Consider the following 18,335-nt stretch of genomic DNA (forward strand, 5'->3'; position numbering starts at 1 on the left):
ATTGAAGAAATAATTAATTGCAAAGTCTAAAATCAGAGGATGTACCTGCTCCTTCACGGAAGCTAGAATAGTGGTGGCTGTGGTCTCGGGTTCCATGCCTGGGCCAGTGGGGGCAGCTTCCTGGCGGGTCTGTGGTTGCCCCTCCTCCACCAATGAGGCCTGCTCAGGAGCTGGCATTCCTCCTGCAATCAAGCAGGCAAAGGGTTAACACTTTCTCCTCCGCTCCTGGGCAGGAACAGGCAGGGGCTGAGCGTTTGCAGATGGTTCCTAGGAACTACTACAGATTCTACACACCATGATCACAACACCATACGGCTATCTGATTTCTAAAAGGCAACATCTAGGGCCAAAGTATAGCTAGTACTACCAAATACTAAAAAATAACAATAGAATAAGAATGATAATAATAAACACTGAGAAAATACTTAAACAACATCATAGCAAAAAATGATGTGAAAAGGGTTAGGGAAGAGGACTCAAAAATATACTGAGGACACTAAGGCTGTTAGATGCTATAAAATCGCTGAATTTTCTAAACAGTTAACCATTAAGTAAATATGATTTTATTATCACGAACAAAATAACAACACTCTAGATTGCTATACGGGTCAGTTTTCAGAGAAGTGTACGCACAGGAAGACACCTATGAACGTGCAAATGCTTTATGATTATAGAAGAGGCTTATTCAACAGAAGAAAAAGGGGTTAAAACTTATGAAATGCTTGAAAATAAGCAAAATTCTGCTGTATTTAAAAGAAATGCAAGGCATTAATAACCAGCAATAAAGATAACATTGGTGGAGTATTATAGCTAGCTTGGTTTCCTTAGAGGAATCTGATTATGCAAAGATGACAATGGCTATGGAGCTGGTGTTGAAAGAGAATTTATTTTTCAGGACCATAGCTTGTGACAAATGAAATGGGTTCTTGGCAGGAGATGAGGTGCCTCTCCTAAGATAAACACATACTAAGAGTGGTATGTTTGCCGGGAAACTTATTGATCTGATATGGACTTTGTATACATTTGCAAAAGATGTGAAAAAGGTGTAACCTAAAATGTTGTAAATATTTTAATAACTTGTTTACCTGTCAGTCTCTCTGCCTGTTTCCTCAAGAGTAGAGTCTACCATAACCATGAGACTAGCCTAGTGCCTGGCATATAATAATAGATACTCAATGTTTCCCAAATAATTGAATACATGAATGAAGGACTGACTGTCTCTTCCATGTCTCATTACAGTCATTAGGCAAATCTGACCAAGTGCTATGATGCTCATGAGACCTTATTTGTTCAATGCGTTACCCTGTGTACTTGTATATGGACATTTGAGACCATAAATGCTGTTTCTGACATTCCTCTTTTAGCTTTCTCCTAAAAATGACTCTACTGTTGGATTTTGATTTCTTATCAACTTCCACAATGTTCATTTCTGTAGGATGATCTGGGGATTTTTTCCCATTCCATCAAATGTCAGTATCAGCTTGCTGTTTACTTCCAAACTCATAGTCTATAAGACAGGGGAAGATGACATATCACCTGAGCCTCCATCTCATTCTTTACTCTCCTGACTTCCACATTAGTGAAGATGGGGTTAGGTTCCAGGTTGCCACCAGTGGTTACTTTATTCCTACAATATTAGAAATAGACAATGGGTCTGATGAGTTTGAGCATTTTCCCCCAATGGGACTCTCCATGAGGAGTTCTCATGCCAGCTCTAGCAGGTATATTCTTTTTAAAACAATTTTTATTTATTTACTTTTGGCTGTGTTGGGTCTTTGTTGCTGCACGCGAGCTTTCTCTAGTTGCCGCGAGCGGGCGATACTCTTCATTGCGGTGCGTGGGCTTCTCATTGCGGTGGCTTCTCTTGTTGCGGAGCACAGGCTCCAGGCGCACGGGCTTCAGTAGTTGTGGCACATGGGCTCAGTAGTTGCGGCTCGTGGGCTCTAGAGCACAGGCTCAGCAGTTGTGGCGCACGGGCTTAGTTGCTCTGCGGCATGTGGGATCTTCCCAGACTAGGGATCAAACCCGTGTCCCCTACATTGCAGGCAGATTCTTAACTGCTGTCTAGCAGGCAAACTCTTTATCACCCGTTTCTGTGGGGCCCAAGGCTGGGGGTGCAGCCTCATCTGCAAGGAGGAGAGTCTCCTCAAGGACAAGCGAGAGGAGGACCTTCAGACTTGGAGTAAGTGGCTCCAGGATCAAAACCTAAGTGCCTTGAACATGAGCCACCCTTTCCTCACTTACAAAAAATGGCTTACTAATTCTTCATACAACACCATGGAATGATCTTTATGGCAATCGTTATTTTTTAGTATGTATGTTGTGTTGAGATATAAAATAGTACACTTAAAATATCATCAACTGGATAAAATAACTGTATTCAACCAGTGCTCATTATGTACAAGATTTAAGGTCTATGAAGAAAAAAATGCCCCACAAAGATCTTAGCTTTGCATTTAAGGCTAGTAAAGATATGAAAGCACTCTATGCCATTGAAAAACTACACACCTTAAAATAAGCAGGTGGGTTGCAAAGAACAAAAATGTTACTATGCAACAGTGAAACAAATAATGCCAAGAAACAAAAATTTAAAATATCAAGAGTATAATACCATGAAATAACCAATGTGTAAGAAAAAGAGAAGCAAAATTTCAGTGAACAAAGAGAATTTGAAAAAGAGAGAAACAGAAACATCACTGGGGAAGTAATTATTCTCTACTAAAAATAGGAGGATCCTTACTGTTTAAAGAAAAATACTAAATTATATTTTTGTAATTACATTACATCACTGTGAGTACACCATCCTTAATTTCATACTATTTATTTTTTGATGACTGTCCAGATCTATGACAACAGATGAGCATTTTCTGAATACCACTTTGCCCATGTAATATGCAGGGTGATAAGGGAATACAGGCATAAAGCAAGGTCACTGACCATTAGTGGCTCATCATCTAGCTGAGGCAGCAAAATACGAATCAGATCAAGGCAAAGTATAGCAAGATACAAGTGATGGAATAACAATGCTGAAGTTGATAGGAAGAGGTGGTGAAGAGGTTATAAATCTGTACAAGAAACTACTATTCAGCAAGAGAGGAGACTTTCATAGGTAGGTATGATGTTTTTATTCTCAGATTCCTCAAAGACTAGGAGACATTGCAGGCAATCACACCTATGCGATACAGAAGGATGACCAGGGTACCCAGGCATAACTGAGGACGCGACACTTCTCTACACCTCATCTCTGGAACAGTCCCCAAATACCATTACCAACATGGGACAGAGGAGGGATGCCATAATACTGACAAGCTATACACCTATTCAAGTATTCTGTTCACTTACTTGTAGTTCTCGTAACAGTTTGAGGAGTTGAAGGAATCAAGCTAAGACTAAAGTCACAGAATATTATTACCTCTCTCCATTAGCAAAGAAAAAAAAAAAAAGCAATAGGTACTTATATAGCAAAGAGAGGGTGAGAAATTAGGCCTTGTGCTTCCCTCAATGATCTCAATTTGCCCGAGTTGGGCAATTACATTTTAGGGACCTGAGAAAACTTACAAATAAGTTGCTGAACCATTCTGGCTCTTTGGAGAATCACAGAGAATGGAAGAGGTGCCAGAAAACTGGAAGCAGGAAAATGCCATTGCTGTTTTTGGAAAGAAGAAAGTAGACTCTCTTCACGTTACAAACTAGAGAGCTAGACATAGATCGTGGGTGAGATTCTTACAAGGATTTTGTCCAAGAGATGATCTGTGAGAACCAAAAAGGGGCACGCCAAAGAAAAGTCATGTTAAGCTGGTTTAATTTCTCTTTGGCAGTGTAACCGTGGAAATGCAGTGTGTCTAGACTCTGGTGAGGCATGTATGGTGCTAGAAGTCCCCTACGGTATAATCAGCATAGAAATGGGGCTGGCACAAGGTCAACTGCTGACTCTGACAATCTGTAAATAGCTGAACAAAATATACCAACCTACAGAGGTTTCTAATGTAATGCCAGAGAGCTCTGATCTTGGCCCAGCCCTGACCAAAAACTTTAGCCATAATGTAAACAATGATATACAAGGCATGTTCAAATTCTTCAGTGAGTAGGAATACTGTATTTACCAGGTGATGATATTCAAATACAAAAACGACTGCTACACTGCAGTGATGAGCTGCCTCTAATGAGAGAAAAACACCAGGGATAAACGTAGGGATTTGCATTTAGTTTAGCTCAGCAGCACACAGGGGAGAAGATTTAGGCACTTCAGACTCAAGAGCAGAATGAGTGAACCATGAGTGAAACAAGGCTGCCGCAAAGCCAAGGTGATGCTATGCTGTATTGATATCAGCATTTAAAGTGATAGGAAGAAGGGGACAAGTGAGTGTACACCTTTTCTTCAGGTGCCTTGGGACATGTCCAGTTATGGGTGGCACATTAACAGGAATGAACACAAGTGCATCCATTCAAGAGAGGATGAAAGGATGAGGAAAGGACTTCAGGAGCAAGAACAAGGACAATGAGCTCAAAGCTTAGCCGAGAACACAGGAGGCACAGCAGATGAAACAGGAAGAGAAAGTGTGACCTGAAGACGAGAAGGACCACGCAGACAAGCAAAAGGTCTATAAACCTCTTCAGGACTGCCAAGTACAAGTAAAGTTAGACTTTTCGGTCCCAAAAGCTAGACCAAAAACTAATGGTGTTGTAACAAACTTGTATTAACCTAATTTACTACTGTCTTTATACTCTGAAGCAAATTTGGCTAAGAGTTATATTTTATTATATTTATATATTAATATTACATTATAAAACTAAAGATTGGAGCCATGAGGGCAAGCTCATGAGGTCTTTCCTTTTGGAGTGAAGAGTCAAATGTCCATAATTTCAAAAACTGATAACCCCAAAGGTGGTACAATTCCCCATCACAAGAGGTCTTTGATCACAGTTCAGATGATCAAGTAGCAGGGATGGTACAGGAGGCATCCTGCACTGGGTGTGTGTTAGAATCAGGAAACAAAGTTCTCTGAATCTTGCGGCTGACACTAGGATATGACAACATCTACATTCAGAATTGATGTGAATGCTCCTCAGGGGTTTTCAGAATGTCGTCTACCATAACACACGTCTGTGTAAAAAGGCACCTGAAGGCCAGGACGCTGTGTTTTCCTGAGGGAGTGATGGGCACTGGAAATCTTAGTGCTGACTGTTTCTGTTCAGCTACACAAAAAGCTCAGGAGTCTGCAACCAACTCTTACAACTGTGTTCCCATTTTATCCCAGCCTTTCATTACTAAATTTCCTCTTTGCTTAGGTCTCTGTTTTTATCATTCTATTGAACCTTGTGAAACCCCTTTTGGAAAGCTGACTATGAACGGTTATGTGTTTTCACTGCTACATTTATTGAACACAAATAAGCTTTTGTGTGAAACTGTGAGCATAATATTGTGTGTGTGTGTCTTACAGTGAACTCTTACAAATTAACAAGAAATTCTTCTGCTCAAGGATGCAGGCCACATACATTCTAGTGTGATTATCTAAGGCTTTCTTTGCAGGCTGTGGATGTAATATATAGGTATAACCTAAGACTCAATAACTACAATCCCTTTTACCACAGATAACACTAATCCACAAAATCATCTTCACTAAATTTCTGAGATAGAAGATCAACTAGATACTGAATTTTCCTCTACTTACTCATTTTACTCTCCTAACAGATAATTTTTGGTCAAAGTATAATAAGTATACTTTATTTTGTCTTATCCAGTGAAATAAATTAGACTATGTATTTTTTTCCTACTCTTTTGCATTAGTAATCTGGAGTATAACACACATCTCATGACTTCATTTTGAACACTCAGAAAATGTTATGATGATTGATAACAACCATTTCAAAATTGGTAGGATAAAATAAAGATGTCTAAGAACAAATTAAGACTAATAAAGGACAGAAAATAAGCACAAATATTTAAATTTGATTCAAAGCAATATATTAATAATATAGAATAAAAGTGTGTTAAATAAGCATTAGATGAACAAAATATTATGAGTAAAAATTAAAAAAAATTACTGAGTATCATATGTAGCAAAGATAAGTTTCTTTGCTTTACTTATAATGAAACTGGAACAGATATTACAGAAGAAAAGAATGAAGTACTGGGAATTAGGAATATGCCTCAAAAGTAAAACACCTTCAGTACCATATGGAGTCTATTCTAGAATTCTAAAAAGAATACTAGATACTTTTCACAGTTATAGTTTAAAAATATCTTGGAAATAAGAAGCATTACAAAAATCTGCAACTGTTTAGGAAGCCTAGAGACAGTTACATACTGAACTTCTAATCAAACAGTTCATCCAAAAGATTTCAATTTCCTGGCAAGAATTCATTTAGAAGGGAGCTATATGCCAAACAGCAGAGTAATTCGAGAGAATGGATTAGATATAGCAGTTAATTATTTTGACTTATGGATTTATTATTACAATCAAAAGATCAATGCACGACAACCTCACACAAAAATAAGCAAAAGAGATGAATAGGTCTTTCAGAAAAGAGAAAATCTAGACGGCCAATAGTGAGTTGCTCAACCTCTTTAGTAATTAGAAAAACGCAAATTCATACTACAATGAGATATCAATACAAAACCACAAAAATGGCAATACATTTTATCAATATCAAATTTTGGCAAAGATGTGGAACAATGGTAAAAATCACAGGCTACTGATGAGTGTGTAAATGGGAACCATAACCTTGGAATGCATTTTGGCATTTATCTAGTTGAGCTGCTGATAACATATATTACACAGCCCAGTAATTCCATTCCGGATTATATAGAGATATTTTTGCACACAAACACCTGGAGAGACATATAAGTATGGTCATGGCAGCACTCTTCATGAAAGCCATGAATTGCAAGTAACCCAAATGACAATTAACAGTGGAATGAATAAATACATTGTGGTATACTCATGCAATGTATTTCACCTATAGCAATAAAACAAATGAACGACAGCTGTGTAACAAGAGTGACTCTCACAAGCATAATGTTGAATAAAAGAAGCAAGTCACAAAAGAAACAAACAGTAGAATTCTGCTTATGTAAAGTTTAAAAAATAGGCAAGATAAAACTATGTTTATTAGGGATGCATGCATTGGTACCAAGGAAATGGTTATCACCAAAGTCAGAGGAATGGTTACCTCTTTGGGGAAAAGAAGAGGCTGTGATCTCACAAGGATGCATGAAGAACTTTTGGGGTGCTGGCATGGCGTGGGCAGTAATTAACGGATGTGTATCTTTTGAATTTTTATAATTATATATATATTTTATTCACTCTCAGTTTTTTTGTGAAAAAGTAAAAATATTAATATAGTGGAATGAGCATATGATAAATTCTTATTAGATATAATTTATAAACAGAATAATTTAGCATATTTATAAACAGAATACAATAGTGTTTAATAGCTTAAATACTAAAGATTATCCATTTTTAAGAGAACTGAATTACTTCTGGTTATAAAGCTACACTAAATATAATTTCATGGTTCATAAATGTCTGGAATTCATTTCAATAAAAGGGGGCTCACATTACAAAATAGAATGCCCTCAACCCTGTACACTATTCAACAGTACTTTCTGAAAATGAAACGCATGGTTAATAATAGCACGGCTCACACCTCGAGGCGGCCTCTCACACTGTGTGCGGTGTGAGCGGTGCCCCTTGGAGTCAGCTGGAGTGCTGACAAGGTCCCTGTCATGACAGGTAAATCCTGCAAAACTGTTAATAAGAACTAAAAATTCTATGTGGCATAAACACAGACTGCACTCTGGTATTTTCAACCTTTCCAAAAAACATTTCTTACGGGGAGCAAAAGAGGAAATCTTTTTGGAAAATAATACAGGTTCAGTTTTTTTAGGATTTGGGATCCTTTGTAGCATATAGATGTCTGGCATGTTAAAGGGTGTAAAAGAGACAGGATGGGGATAACCAATACGGTAAGAACATAATTAACTCTGAGGGGGGATGACTGGATGGAGACCATACATTTCCGATGACCATACATTTCCGCTCTTTTCCAACTCACGACGCCATGAAATAACAGAAAAGGCATTTTCTCTTTTTTAAGATAAGAAAATTAGCCAGTCTAGAGATTCAAAAAATGCCATTGATGTGCCAACATACTAGAAAAATAATGGCTGCAGACCTATGGCAAAATAACCGTAAGAAACCAAAACGCAAAAGAGAAAAAAGCCTGCTTGAGCGGCTGGAGCAGTTGGTGAGGGAGCTCAGAGTCGGTGGATCACAGAACTGGAGGCTCTTAGGCCTGGGCCACGATCAGATGATCAAAGGGAGAGAGACAATGCCACTAGGTGGTCAGTCGGCCCCTGCCCTGGACATGCTCTACCAGTTGCCACAGGCAAAGAAGGAGGGATCCAGACAGAGCAGGGCGTCAGTCAGCACTGATACCCAGAAGGGACAGATTCCCTAAACAGAAAAAGTAAAGTGGAATAGGTAGACTAACATCCTTAGTGTTAAAATTGAAAACTGTACTGTGCATGTGAAAGAGAAACAGCCAGAGACCTTGAAAAGAAGACACAGGATAAAGACAAAAATCTCAATCAATGAAATGAACACCAAAATGAATTTCCGTAAAAAGAGGATTTCATAAGAGTGATGTAAATAATTCTATCTGAGCACCCCACTCCCCATCCCCCCACCCAAAAAAAAGAGAGAGAGAGCGAAAGAAAAAGATGAAAAAGATAAAAGAACAGTTTGGAGACTAGAGACTAGATGCAGAAGTTCCGTTTATTTACCAAGAGTACTAGGAAGAGAGAAAAAAGGAGAATAAATACTAAAAGAAGTAAGAAATGAAAATTTCTCAGAGGTGAAAACTAATATTTAAATGGGCCAATAAGTGAATAAAATGAATGAAACAGACTACATCTAGAACCAATGCACTGAAACTTCTACATTCCAAGGATAAAGACAAGACTGTAAATGTTAACATGGAGGAAAAATAAACTGCTTACAAAGGAATGAGAATCAGTTTGGCATCAGACCTCTTATCAACTACAGTGGATACAGTAATAACTTCTAAGTACTGACCAAAAATTATTATTCAAATATGAAGAAAAGAAAGGCATTTTAGGACATACCAGGACCCAAGAAAATGTGGCTTCAATATTCTTTAAAGGAAGTTCTGCAACCAAATAATAAATATGATCAGGGAAGGGTTAGTACACAAGAAACAAGTGTTAAGCAGATAATTCAGGAAACTGAAGATTAAGTCTAAAGAAACTCCCCATGATAACAGCAGGAGAGGTGTGGGGAGCTGAAGAAAGTAAAACTGGGACTTCCCTGGTGGCAGAGTGGTTAAGAATCCCCCTGCCAATGCAAGCAACACGGGTTCGAGCCCTGATCCAGGAAGATTCCACATGCCATGGAGCAACTAATCCTGTGCACCACAACAACTGAGCCTGTGCTCTACAGCCTGTGAGCCACAACTACTGAAGCCCACACTCCAAAACAAGAGAAGCCACCACAACGAGAAGCCCGTGCACCACAACGAAGAGTAGCCCCTGCTTGCCGCAATTAGAGAAAGCTCGCGCACGGCAAAAAAGACCCAATGCAGCCAAAAATAAATTAATTAATTACTCAATTAAACAAAAAAACACACCTAAAACTGTACTAATGTCTTATTTAACTTTCTGGGATGAAGGGCATACAGAGAAACTCCAGAGGACTGTGCCTTCGCTGCTCCTCTCAGGAGAGGCAGAGCCCACTGCCTGCCCCTTGAATGTGGGGATGGCCTCTTATGACTCAGAATGCGGCCTAAGTGATTTTGTACAACATCTGAGGCTAAACCTTAAAAAGGATTTGCAGCTTCTTTGGAACCTTGAGATCACTATGCCATGAAAGAGCTCAGGATTAAAAGATGCTATGGGAGACCTTCAAGATGGCAGAGGAGTAAGACGTGGAGATCACCTTCCGCCCCATAAATACATCAAAAGTAACATCTACATGGGGAACAACTCCTACAGAACACCTACTGTACGCTGGCAGAAGACCTGAGACTTCCCAAAAAGCAAGAAAATCCCCACGTACATCGGTAGGGCAAAAGAAAAATGAAGAAACACAGACAAAAGAATAGGGACAGGACCCACACCTCTGGGAGGGAGCTGTAAAGGAGGAAAAGTTTCCACACACTAGGAAGCCTCTTCACTGGCGGAGACAGGGGTGGGCGGGAGGGAATCTTCAGAGCCACGGAGGAGAGTGCAGCAACAGGGGTGCGGAGGGCAAAGTGGAGACATTTCTGCACAGAGGATCACCAGCCTGAGACGCTCGTCTGCTCACCTGCCGGGACGGGCAGGGGCTGGAAGCTGAGGCTCAGGCTTCGGAGGTCAGGTCCCAGGGAGAGGACTGGGGTTGGCTGCGTGAACACAGCCTGAAGGGGGATAGTGAGCCACAGCTAGCCATGTGGGAGTCCGACAAAAAGTCTGGAACTGCCAGAGAGGCAAGAGACCTTTGTTTCAGGGTGCGCGAGGAAAGGGGATTCCTTCCCAGTGTGCCCAAAGAAGTTAGAGCACCGCTTACACAAGCTCCAGAGAGGGGCGCGAGCCACGGCTATCAGCTCAGACCCCAGAGACGGGCATGAACCACTAACGCTGTGGCCACTGCCACCAAGAATCCTGTGTGCAAGCGCAGGTCACTATCCATACACCCCTGGGGGCCTGTGCATCACGCCACTGCCAGGGTCCCGTGATCCAGGAACAACTTCTCCGGGAGAACACACGGCGTGCCTCAGGCTGTTGCAACGTCATGCTGGCCTCTGCTACCTAAGGCTCGCCCCTCATTCCAATTATGACTACCGTACCCTCCCTCTCCCCAGCCTGAGTGAGCAAGAGAGCCCTAATCAGCTGTTGCTTTAAGCCCCTCCTATCTGGGCAGGGAACAGACTCCTGAGGGCTGCCTACACGCAGAGGCGGGGCAAAAACCAAAGCTGAACTCTAGGAGCTGTGCGAACAAAGAAGAGAAAGGACTCCTGAGGGCTGCCTACACGCAGAGGCGGGGCTAAAACCAAAGCTGAACTCTAGGAGCTGTGCGAACAAAGAAGAGAAAGGGAAATTTCTCTGTGCAGCTTCAGGAGCAGCAGATAAAAACACCACAATCAACTTGACAAACGCTGCATCTGAAGAATACCTGAACAGACAATGAATGTTCCCCAAATTGAAGCAGTGGACTTTGGGAGCAACTGTAGACTTGGGGCTTGCTTTCTGAATCTAATTTGTTTCTGGTTTTAAGTTCATCTTAGTTTAGTATTTATTATCATTGATGGATTTGTTTGTTGCTTTGGTTGCTCTCTTCTAATTTTGTTTTTAAATATATATATATATATTTTTTTCTCCTTTTTCTTTTTGTGAATGTGTATGTGTATGCCTCTTTGTGTAATTTTGCCGGTATAGGTTTGCTTTTACCATTTTTTTTTTCTTTCTTCCTTTTCTTCTGAGCTGGGTGGCTGGCAGGGTCTTGGTGCTCCAGCCAGGTGTCGGGCCTGAGCCGCTGACGTGGGAGGGCCAAGTCCAGGACACTGGACCACCAGAAACCTCCTAGCCCCACATAATATCAATTAGCAAGAGCTCTCTCAGAGATGTTCATCTCAACACTAAGACCCAGCTCCACCCAATGGCCAGCAAGGTCCAGAGCTGGATGCCTCATGCCAAACAACTAGCAAGACAGGAACACAACCCCACATATTAGCAGAGAGGCTGCCTAAGTCATACTAAGTCCACAGACACTCCACAACACACCACCCGACGCAGCCCTGCCCATCAGAAGGACAAGATACAGCCCGACCCACCAGAACACAGGCACCAGTCCCCTCTACCAGGAAGCCTACACAAGCTACTGAACCAACCTCAGCCAGTGGGGGCAGAAAATAATGATACCAAACAGGAACTATCAACCTGCAGCCTGCGAAAAGAAGACCCCAAACACAGTAAGTTAAGCAAAATGAGAAGACAGAGAAACACACAGCAGATAAAGGAGCAAGGTAAAAATGCACCAGACCAAACAAATGAAGAGGAAATAGGCAGTCTACCTGAAAAAGAATTCAGAGTACTGACAGTAAAGATGATCCAAAATCTTGGAAACAGAATGGAGAAAATACAAGAAACGTTTAACAAGGACCTAGAAGAACTAAAGAGCAAACAAACAATGATGAACAACACAATAAATGAAATTAAAAATTCTCTAGAAGGAATCAATAGCAAAATAACTGAGGCAGAAGAACGGATAAGTGACCTGGAAGATAAAATAATGGAAATAACTGCCACAGAACAGAATAAACAAAAAACAATGAAAAGAATTGAGGACAGTCTCAGAGACCGCGGGGACAACATTAAACGCATCAACATTCAAATTACAGGGATCCCACAAGAAGAAAAGAAAGGGTCTGAGAAAATATTTCAAGAGATTATAGTTGAAAACTTCCCTAAGATGGGAAACGAAATAGTCAATCAAGTCCAGGAAAAGCAGAGAGTCCCATACAGGATAAACCCAAGGAGAAACACATCAAGACACATATTAATCAAAAATTAAATACAAAGAAAAAATATTAAAAGCAGCAAGGGAAAAGCAACAAATACCATACAAGGGAATCCCCATAAGGGTAACACCTGATCCTTCAGCAGAAACTCTACAAGCCTGAAGGGAGTGGCAGGACATATTTAAAGTGATGAAAGGGAAAAACCTACAACCATAGAGTAATCTTGGTCACTCTATCCAGCAAGGATCTCATCCAGATTCGGTGGAGAAATTAAAACCTTTACAGACAAGCAAAAGCTAAGAGAATTCAGCACCACCAAACCAGCTTAAAAACACATGCTAAAGGAACTTCTCCAGGCAGGAAACACAAGAGAAGGAAAAGACCTACAATAAGAAATCCAAAACAATTAAGAAAATAGTAATAGGAACATACATATTGATAATTACCTTAAATGTAAATGGATTAAGTGCTCCCACCAAAACATACAGACTGGCTGAATGGATACAAAAACAAGACCTGTATAAGATACTGTCTACAAGAGACCCACTTCAGAACTAGGGACACATACAGACTGAAAGTGAGGGAATGGAATAAAGATACTGCACACAAATGGAAAGCAAAAGAAAGCTGGAGCAGCAATTCTCATATCAGACAAAACAGACTTTAAAATAAAGACTATTACAAGAGACGAAGAAGGACACTACATAATGATCAAGGGATCAATCCAAGAAGAAGATATAACAATTGTAAATATTTATACACTCAACATAGGAGCACCTCAATACATAAGGCAAATGCTAACAGCCATAAAAGGGGAAATCGACAGTAATACATCATAGTAGGGGACTTTAACACCCCACTTTCAACAATGGACAGATCATCCAAAATGAACATAAATAAGGAAATGCAAGCTTTAAAAGACACACAGGACCAGACAGACTCTATTGATATTTATAGGACATTCCATCCAAAAACAACAGAATACACTTTCTTCTCAAGTGCTCATTGAACATTCTCCAGGAGAGATCATATCTTGGGTCACAAATCAAGCCTCGGTAAACTTAAGAAAATTGATATTGAATCAAGTATCTTTTCTGACCACAGCGCTATAAGACTCCATATCAACTACAGGAAAAAAACTGTAAAAAATACAAACATATGGAAGCTAAACAATATGCTACTAAATAACCAAGAGATCACTGAAGAAATCAAAGACGAAATAAAAAAATACCTGGAAACAAATGACAATGAAAACACGAAGACCCAAACCTATGGGATGCAGCAAAAGCAGTTCTAAAAGGGAAGTTTATAGCAATACAATCCTACCTCAAGATAAATCTCAAATAAACAACTTAACCTTACACCTAAAGCAATTAGGGAAAGAAGAACAAAAAAACCCTAAAGTTAGCAGAAGGAAAGAAATCATAAAGATCAGATCAGAAATGAATGAAAAAGAAATCAAGGAAACGATAGCAAAGATCAATAAAACTAAAAGCTGGTTCTTTGAGAAGATAAACAAAATTGATAAACCATTAGCCAGACACATCAAGAAAAAAAGGAAGGAGACTCAAATCAATAGAATTGGAAATGAAACAGAAGTAATAACTGACACTGCAAAAATACAAAGCATCATGAGAGATTACTACAAGCAACAAAATGCCAATAAAGTGGACAACCTGGAAGAAATGGACAAATTCTTAGAAGAGCACAACCTTCTGAGACTGAACTAGGAAGAAATAGAAAATATAAACAGACCAATCACAAGCACTGAAATTGAAAATGTGATTAAAAATCTTCCAACAAACAAAAGTCCAGGACCAGATGGCTTCATAGGTGAATTCTATCAAAGAGCTAACACCTCTTCTCGAACTCTTCCAAAATATAGCAGAGGGAAGAACACTCCCAAACTCATTCTACGAGGCCACCGTCACCCTGATACCAAAACCAGACAAAGACGTCACAAAAAAAGAAAACTACAGACCAATATCACTGATGAACATAGATGCAAAAGTCCTCAACAACATACTATCACAGATTGCAACCACACATTAAAAGGATCATACACCATGGTCAAGTGGGGTTTAACCCAGGAATGCAAGGATTATTCAATATATACAACTCAATCAATATGATACACCATATTAACAAACTGAAGGATAAAAACCATATGATTGTCTCAACAGATGCAGAAAAAGCTTTTGATAATATTCAACACCCATTTATGATAAAAACCCTACAGAAAGTAGGCATAGAGGGAACTTACCTCAACATAGTAAAGGTCATATATGACAAACTCACAGTCAACATCATTCTCAATGGTGAAAAACGGAAACCATTTCCTCTAAAATCAGGAACAAGACAAGTTTGCCAACTCTCACCGCTCTTATTCAACATAATTTTGGAAGTTTTAGCCACAGCAATCAGAGGACAGAATGAAATAAAAGGAATCCAAATCGGAAAAGAAGTAAAACTGTCACTGTTTGCAGATGACCTGATAATATACAGAGAGAATCCTAAAGATGTTACCAAAAAACTACTAGAGCTAAGCAATGAATGTGGTAAACTTGCAGGATACAAAATTAATGCACAGAAATCTCTTGCATTCCTATACGCTAACAATGAAAGATCAGAACGAGAAATTAAGGAAACAATCCCATTCACCTTTGCAACAAAAAGAATAGAATACCTAGGAATAAACCTACCAAAGGAGGTAAAAGACCTGTACTCAGAAAACTATAAGACACTGATGAAAGAAATCAAATATGACACAAACAGATGGAGAGATATACCATGTTCTTGGATTGGAAGAATCAATATTGTTAAAATGACTATACTACCCAAAGCAATCTACAGATTCAGTGCAATCCCTATCAAACTACCAATGGCATTTTTCACAGAACTGGAACAAAAAATTTTACAATTTGTATGGAAACACAAAAGACCCCAATAGCCAAAGCAATCTTGAGAAGCAAAAGCAGAGCTGGAAGAATCAGACTCCCTGACTTTAGACTATACTAGAAAGCTACAGTAATCAAGACAGTACGGTACTGGCACAAAAACAGAAATACAGATCAATAGAACAGGATAGAGTGCCCAGAGATAAACCCAAGCACATATGGTCACCTTATCTTTGAAAAAGGATGTCAGAATATACAATGGAGAAAAGACAGCCTGTTCAATAAGTGGTGTCGGGAAAACTGGACAGCTACACGTAAAAGGATGAAATTAGAACACTTCCTAACACCATACACAAAAATAAACTCAAAATGGATTAAAGACCTAAATGTAAGCCCAGATACTATAAAACTCTTAGAGGAAAACATAGGCAGAACACTCTATGGCGTAAATCACAGCAAAATCCTTTCTTTTTAAATTTGCGGTACGCGTGCCTCTCACTGTTGTGGCCTCTCCCGTTGCGGAGCACAGGTTCCGGACACGCAGGCTCAGTGGCCATGGCTCACGGGCCCAGCTGCTCCGCGGCATATGGGATCTTCCTGGACCAGGGCACGAACCCGTGTCCCCTGCATTGGCAGGCGGACTCTCAACCACTGCGCCACCAGGGAAGCCCGCAAAATCCTTTTTGACCCACCTCTTAGAGAGACGGAAATAAAAACAAAAATAAACAAATGGGACCTAATGAAATTTAAAAGCTTTTGCACAGCAAAGGAAACCATAAACCAGACGAAAAGACAACCCTCAGAATGGCAGAAGATATTTGTAAATGAAGCAACTGAGAAAGGATTAATCTCAAAAATACACAAGCAGCTCATGCAGCTCAATATCAAAAAAACAAACAACCCAATCAAAAACTGGGCCAAAGTCCTAAATAGACACTTCTCCAAAGAAGACAGACTGGTTGCCAACAGACACATGAAAGGATGCTCAACATCACTAATTATTAGAGAAATGAAAATCAAAACTACAATGAGGTATCACCTCACACTGGTCAGAATGGCCATCATCAAAAAATCTACAAACAATAAATGCTGGAGAGGGTGTGGAAAAAAGGGAACCCTCTTGCACTGTTGGTGGGAATGTAAATTGGTACAGCCACTATGGAGAACAGTATGGAGGTTCCCTAAAAAACTAAAAATAGAACTAACATACCACCCAGCAACCCCACTACTGGGCATATACCCTGAGAATACCGTAATTCAGAACGAGACATGTACCACAATGTTCACTGCAGCACTATTTACAATAGCCAGGACACAGAAACAACCTAAGTGTCCATCGAGAGATGAATGGATAAAGAAGATGTGGCACATATATACAATGGAATACTACTTGGCATGAGAGGAAATGAAATTGATTTATTTGTAGTGAGATGGATGGACCTAGAGTCTGTCATACAGAGTCATGTAAGTCAGAAAGAGAAAAACAAATACCGTATGGTAACACATATATATGGAATCTAAAAAAAGAAAAAAAATGGTCCCAATGAACCTAGGGGAAGGACAGGAATAAAGACACAGACGTAGAGAATGGACTTGAGGACCCGGGGAGGGGGAAGTGTTAGCTGGGACGAAGGTAGAGTAGCACTGACATATATACACTACAAAATGTAAAATAGATAGCTAGTGGGAAGCAGCTGCATAGCACAGGGAGATCAGCTCGGTGCTTTGTGACCACCTAGAGGGGTGGGGTAGGGAGGGTGGAAGGGAGATGCAAGAGGGAGGGGATATGGGGATATATGTATATATATAGCTGATTCACTTTGTTATACAGCAGACACTATCACAACATTGTAAAGCAATTATACTCCAATAAAGATGTTAAAACGAAACAAAAAAGAGATGCTACGGAGACACAGACCCAGCGATCCCAGCCATACCAGCTAAGACCTTGGAATATGTAAGACAGGCCATGTTAGAAAGTCCTGCCCTGACCAAGTCACCAGCTGTCTGTAGCCACCTGAGTGAACCCAGGCAAGATCAGCAGAACCTCCTAAGTAACCTAGAATTGTGAGAAATTTAAAAATCGTTGTTTGAGTCACTGAGATTTCGGATGACTTGTTCTATGATGAATAAGTAAAACTAACTGATACAACCATGAAGACAAAAAATGAGGATAAAGGGAAAAAATTTAACTTACATTATTTCTAAATGGTATAAGATTAAAAAATTAAACTTTACATGCTGAATTAACTTCTAAAGATACAGTTATTTGCTCTAGGTTCAACAGATTTCTCAAAAACTTCCCTAGACTCTTGTTTTATATCATATGCAATTAAGGCTATGGCAAGCCATATCAAATCTCAAGCTGTTTAAATAAAGGATTTATTTTATTTATTTATTTATTTATTTATTTATTTATTTATTTATTTATTTATTTATTTATTTCTCGGTACGCGGGCCTCTCACTGTTGTGGCCTCTCCCGTTGCGGAGCACAGCTCCGGACGTGCAGGCTCAGCGGCCATGGCTCATGGGCTCAGCCGCTCCGCGGCATGTGGGATCCTCCCGGACTGGGGCATGAACCCGTGTCCCCTGCATCGGCAGGCGGACTCTCAACCACTGTGCCACCAGGGAAGCCCAATAAAAGATTTATTTTTATCATTAGTTTTTCATATCAAATGCTAGTGGTAAAGATTAAAGCCTACTAAAACCACTAGCACAGCACATATGGGGATTTAGAAAAATGGTAATTTATAAATCAATTACTAGAGGCAATAAAAACAAAGTAAATGTTTAATTAAGGACTTGGGCATTTAATAACATTTATAAAGTCTTTTTTAAAAAAAGTATACAGTCTAGTAACAACCTGATATCTTATGCAGAGTCTGCCTATTTAGTTCATGATAAGTGATTTTTCTTTT

At 39.7% G+C, this 18,335-nt stretch overlaps 1 protein-coding gene across 13 annotated transcripts in view; it reads right to left on the reverse strand.

The window, feature by feature from the left end:
- PKP4 (plakophilin 4) overlaps positions 1-18,335 on the reverse strand; it is a 251,983-nt gene that overhangs the window by 168,704 nt on the left and 64,944 nt on the right. For 11 of the 13 annotated variants that reach the window (XM_069540863.1, XM_060016763.1, XM_069540861.1 and 8 more), the window contains exon 2: positions 46-182. The exons of 1 other annotated variant lie outside the window; for it this stretch is intronic. In XM_069540863.1, coding sequence (XP_069396964.1) covers positions 46-177 — 132 coding nt within the window. In that variant the 5' untranslated portion in view covers positions 178-182. Of the gene's footprint in view, positions 1-45; positions 183-18,335 lie in introns of those variants that run through there. One more of the 13 variants, XM_060016757.1, reaches the window with a different exon arrangement.

This window comes from Delphinus delphis, chromosome 7 (assembly GCF_949987515.2).
Source record: "Delphinus delphis chromosome 7, mDelDel1.2, whole genome shotgun sequence".
NCBI classification, from domain to species: domain Eukaryota; kingdom Metazoa; phylum Chordata; class Mammalia; order Artiodactyla; family Delphinidae; genus Delphinus; species Delphinus delphis.